At 33.1% G+C, this 6111-nt stretch overlaps 1 protein-coding gene across 1 annotated transcript; it reads right to left on the bottom strand.

Annotated features, from left to right (window-relative positions):
• Positions 1-3403: 3403 nt before the first annotated feature.
• Positions 3404-5063, bottom strand: LOC112023483 (protein FANTASTIC FOUR 3). Its single transcript, XM_024056083.2, has one exon. The coding sequence runs from the start codon at positions 4682-4684 to the stop codon at positions 3569-3571; it is 1116 nt and encodes a 371-aa protein (XP_023911851.1). The 5' UTR covers positions 4685-5063; the 3' UTR covers positions 3404-3568.
• Positions 5064-6111: the final 1048 nt, after the last annotated feature.

Raw genomic sequence — 6111 nt, 5'->3', positions numbered from 1 at the left:
TGTAGTATATTAAAATCTCTAATTAAATATAACACATACTTTCATTGAATTTAAATGTTATTCAAAAAAATAACATTGTTTGTATTTTATTAATCAATGAAACTAGGTATTTGAATTTTATTATGAAACTTAATGTTCAACGCCTAAGGTAGTATATCTACAACTTCCATTTAAAAAAACATATATACAACGTTTTTCTATTGAAATGGGTTATCTAACATGGATTAAAGTGTAATTAAAAAAAATGGTACAATGGAGATATTGTACGTTTATTCATTTAAAAAGAATGATTTTTTTTTTTTTGTTTGCTGAATTATTTAAAAAGAATGATTGACATACCCTTTTCTTTAGTGCAGCATGTTAACTAATTATCAGTCATGCTTCAAGAAATATTGTAACGTAATATAAATATATAATGCTTTCATTTCATAAATAGTTAAAAAACTTTTTTTTAAAATTACAAACACATTCCTATCTAGATTTCATAATTGGGAGAAGGTTGGACAACTGAGTTGATTTGTCTTAGTTAACTCCAAGGAGTTACTGCCCACGTTAGGAGAGTTGGTACTTCCCCAAACTTTAAAGGCTTGAGAGGTTCATGGACCCAAGTTCGAGTGGTTTTGGGGTGTGATTATATTGTCGATTGACACCAACAAAAAAAAAAAAAAAAAAAAAAACTCCAAGAGTTGGTCTAGTGATTTTTAAAAACTAATCAAATTTATAAGATTTTGAGTTCAAAACTCTTAACTAGCATATTGCATATTGGAAGTCACCCCAAAGAGAACTCCTCTATGTAATTACTTAGTGAATGTATATCAAAAGAGTATGTGTACTATTTGAGCTTTGATGAAACTATCATCATGGGCACAGTACATCTGTTAAAGGCTTAAAGTGCCGTTACTCTGTTCAGTTCTGACTAACATGTGAAACGATACGAAAAATCCTTATACATCAATAGTCAATTGACGGTTATTGGAGATGAATGCGACCCACATGTAAACCTCACATGTTGGCCTAGCAATTGTTATAAAAGGTACCAACACAATTGAAGGGTTGTTTTCATGAACAGTAGAAAGATTCATAATGAACGAAGAGGAAAGAAAGAACGGTTTTCATTGATATTTTGTATTTTTGGAATTTGTTGATTAAGAGTGGTCGTAAAACTAGCACGTAAAGGAAAGGGAAGAGAAGTACGGATGATCCGCCTGCACTGCAAAATGGTCTGTGAATGATGGGGGTTAATGTGCGACCCACGCCCCTATTAATTCCCATATTCCCACATGTGGTTTGGCAATTTTTCGTACACACCAACTTGCACTAGTACCTTTTTATCAGTTTATCTTTTCTACTGCATAATAAGAGGGGCTGATGGGGCAGTGGACACAGTAATGTACTCAACTATGCACACTCCAGTACATCATAATAAGAGGATTGATGCTCTCTGGCTACCATGAATCATTGTTGCTGATTTGCTTTTTAAAGTGATTGGATCTGTTGGTCCCCAATCTTTGTACGAAACAAGATACCCATGGAAAGTATGTCTCCTATAGCTTTTGTAAATGAGCCAAGCTGAATTAGTTTTCATTAGGCTTCTCACTCAATCTTAATTTATGCGGCAAATATATCTAGCTCAAACTAATATTTATGTTTCATTGTTGTTAAATGAGAGGTAGAATGAGGAGACAATGATCGAATTCATGAATTTTTGTTTTAATATATCATCTTAAATTATCTAGTGTACTAAAAGTTTAAGTTGTTAGGAAATGATAGTTTAATCATTCAACTACATAATTATAACAAATATTAAATCAACCAAGCTCAAATACAACAATATGTTTATTGATGGACCACATAAAAAGTTCAAGGCAAACCATTCTTACTTTGAATTTCTTTGCTTTGGACCAAAAAAAATAAGAAGAAGAAGAAGAAAAGGAAAGAAAAAAAAAAGTTATTTTTCGCTCACACTTGATCAAGGGTGTAAATGAATCAACTTGCTTATGAACTACATGAGTTTAGCTCGAGAAAAAGTTTGTTTATATTTGTTTGTTTAGCAAATAAGTCAGGCTCAAGCCTAAGTTTATCTATGATTATTAAGCCAATTAAGTTTAAACATAATAATGCGTTTGTCAGCAATGTCATGAAAATAAAACTCGATTTAACTATACATAATATTACATTTGTCTAAAAATATACTTCTATACACTTGAAAATGGAGTGTGTAAGTTTGTAGATAGGTCCAAATGATATCAAATTTTTTTTTTTTTTTAGTTTATTGATAATATAAATAATTCATTTGTAATAAAAATTTATAGATTTGTAAATGGGAAAAATAATTTAGTCATGATTTTACTGCATAATGGAAAATAATAAGTTAATTAAATAGTTCATGAATAATATGTCAAACTTGTTCACAAAAAAAATGAATCAAGTTTAAACATATAATATTGTTTAGTAATAAAATTGAGCTTAGCTTGCATTTGAAATAGAACTAAATGAAAAAAAATCTGAACTTTTAATGCTAGGCTCAACTCAGCTCATTTACATTCCTACACACTTGTAAAGCCATTTGAAAGGATGCGATTAAACTGCCATTGGATGCATGAAATAGTTATTTGTGTTAATACGGTAATACACACATAATCCGTCGTCTTCAAGCGAGAGAAAAACAAAATTTCTAATTTTGAGGGGTAATCATATGTAGAGATGATATTCAATAAAAGAGTTGAATTTATTAACCAACACAAAGGTGGTATCCAAAAGATTGAAACAGTTAATTGAACGACCATTTTAGTTGCAGACATCTTGAGGTAGTAGAGAAATTTTGTGATTAATTTTTTTTTTTTTTAAATCCACATAAGGCATGTGGCAGTAGCTCAAAGCATAGGCTTTTTTCTTCCTCAAAATTAAAAAATGATAGGGTTTAAAATCTATGATCTCGGCTTCGTAATGACAACTTTCTATTATCAAGTCAACACCTATTAGATGAATCACATAATGCTTTTATCTTGATCAATATTTGTAGGATCCAATTAAAGGGTACATTTAATTTAAAACAATTATTAACAAACCATTTTAGAAAAGTTTTGATATAAATGAATGTCCTTAGGCTATCAGTTAACATTTCCCTTTGTTATTTTTGGATTATTGTATTCATATTCGAGGGATCTTAATTGTATAATCAATTATATGTTAAATATTCCTTATTAATCTATTAAATCAAATATTCAATGGAATAGGATTATTTGTGACCGTTTTGCACATATAGAAAGAAAATTACCTAAAAGGTCAAATGGTTAATTCTTGCTTGTCATTGCTCTCAGATGGTATATCAATAAGATAATTTGAGTCTCCCTCAGTATGTGTGTTTGAAGAGAGAGAGAGAGAGAGAGAGAGAGAGAGAGAGTAACGATAATAACTACCTCACACAACCATACATTAAGGAAATATGTGAATTCATGAAACAAAAGAGAGACAAAAAAGGCAATGGGACAAAACACAAAATTGTGGAATCTAGTAATATTGCTAATAGCTAGGTAGATAAAGAGAGATCCAAAATAAAGCTTTAGGTTTAGGATGTAGCCACCAACAATGGCTTCCATAACAATCTTTTCTTATCATGCTGATGATGCTCACCTACTTTGCACATTCTTTGCCTCTCATACTTTTCTACTCCCATATCAGCCTCACAATAACAATCATTCACATTATTATCATCTTTCTCTTCACCACCCAAGTACACATCCTTAATTTCTTCAACAGTATTTGCTTCATTTTCTTCAACTACTACTACTTCTTTTTCTTCTTCTTCTTCGTCTTCTTCTTCTTCTTCTTCTTCTTCCACATGTTGTGTATTTTCTTCATTGGTCATGTCATTTTCAAGTCTATCTTTTCCATATTCCTCTTCACTAGCTAAATCATTGGCTACTTTTTCTAAGATGTCAACATTAGTAGTACCGGGAGTGGGACAAGTTTTCAACAAGCATAATCGAAGGCGGCCATGGCTTCGTTCGGCTTGAAAACATGTGTGTTTAGCTGGCGCCTTTACAGCTTTGATTATCAGCCGCCCATCTTCACGGTGGGGCCTAAATCGCAGAGATTCCATGCCGCTTATCGTTGTCAAAGGAGGTGGAAAATTAAGAGGATTCCCTTTCCTAGACTTAGCTCCAAAACGTTGACGTGATTTTTGTTGCGAATTCCCACTCTTTGAGTTTGATGAATCCCATGACGGCAATGAGAAAATGCTGCTTTCATTGATGTCTGTGCCTGTCTCGTTGCCTAAATTCTCGGTGCATAATTCCAAGCTCTTTTCACTGAGCATGGACCAAGACCTTTTCGCTAGAGGATGGACATAGGTGGTGTTTTCCTTTTCCACTTTGGGACCTTGTGATGAGGTAGTACCGAGAGATTGGAGGAAACTCCAACCACCCAAGTCAGGATTTGAGGAGGTTTTGTTGTCTATGGGAGTATAGGGCTTGTTGGAGCTGATTTCTTCAATGTTACTATTATGGCGCTTGTTGTCTCCAAGTTCTTTGGTGTTGGAATCCAAAAAACAAGATTTTAAGGCAATTTCAAGGGGTTGAGAGAAGTGTGGCTTTGCTGAAGGCATTTTGAGCCTCACTGTCCTTGGCTCAACAAGATGGGAGTCTAGGCATGACTGCAAGCCTTGGCACACAATTGTTGCCATGACAATAGCTTATGCTTTGAATCTTTGAAATGAAAGGCAAAAAGGTTTATGAAAATGGAGGCAGAGGAAGAACAGAGGAAAAGGCTGCTGTTTTGAAAGGGAGAGGCAGAGGAAGAACAGAGGAGTTGGGTTTTTGGATTACAATGAAAGGCACTTTGTATTGCAAGGGACAGGGAGAGACAGAGAAAGAAAAGAGCGAAGTTGAACATGAGGCATAAGTGAGGGGTGGGGTGTGAATTTGTAGTCCCAAAAAGTGCTTGAGGTATTATATCCCAAAAAAAAAAAAAGTGCTTGAGGTGTATTGTAGAGAGAGAGGTGGGTAGGGGCCTCTTTACACCACTTGAAATATACAATTCTATATACTACCTCACACTACAAAAGAGGATATAAAAAAGAAGAAGAAGAAAAAAAGTGGGAGCAAAAGATGATTCCTATTAAGTAAATATGTGTTTAAACTTAATTTTTAGACTTCGAATTTAAACATTATTACCAAGGGAGAAAATAAGAATTTCAAGATAAAATTCCCATATCAATATCCCATGTGGGCAGGAATTGTGTCTGATGAAAATGTCCTTTTGTGGGCATTTATGTAGTTGAGGAGAGGGACAGGTGGGAATACAGATGGAGTGTTTCATTACTACAAAATTACCAGCTTTTCAATTCCCTTCCAAAAGAAAGCCAACAAAAGGCCATGAACAAAAGGATTCCCCAAATATTTCTTGATAGCGATTGCTTTTTCTTTCTTTTTTTTTTTTTTTTTTTTTTTTTTTTTTTTTTTTTTTTTTTTTTTTTTTTTATAAATATGACAACCATGAACCATCCATCGTTTTTATTATTAGTTTTATGTATGATTCATATGTTTTATGAGTCAAAAACAAGGTTTTTCAAATGGGAATAAAAATCTGAAGGAAAAAAAAAAAAATCAGCCCACGCCCTTTGAATTGTCTAGAAGTCAATATTATTCAATTTCACATCATTCTTGCCTACCATAGAAGAGAATTGACCAAATTTCTATCCTAAACAGTAAACACTCAATAATGCTTTTCTTAGTGGAAATATAACATTTTTTTTAGAGAATAATGGAAATATAACATGGTAAGGGTAACTTAGTCAAAATCAGAAGTGGGTGTTTTTCAAAACTAATGTTTTTTCTTTGATAAGCTGGGGAGACTCCATACTGCATGCTGCATGGATTAATGATTATGTTTGGGGAAAATTTTTATGGAAATAGTGACAGAATCCAAAGGGTCTTATTTTCGGCCATGAAATTCAAATAAAGCTAGCGGATGTCATTGTGAGTCCCACCCCATAAGGCCTGCATTATTATTATCTTTGTGCCATTCTCTTCAAATATTGTCATGATAAGGTGGGACAATACCAGCAAAAATATTTGTGTACTGTATTTAATTCAGTATTCTAAAAGAATA

Source organism: Quercus suber, unplaced genomic scaffold (assembly GCF_002906115.3).
Source record: "Quercus suber isolate HL8 unplaced genomic scaffold, Cork oak 2.0 scaffold_7, whole genome shotgun sequence".
Taxonomy (NCBI): Eukaryota; Viridiplantae; Streptophyta; class Magnoliopsida; order Fagales; family Fagaceae; genus Quercus; species Quercus suber.
Note: the sequence above shows the minus strand (reverse complement) of the source record. Positions and strands in the feature narration are given on the sequence as shown.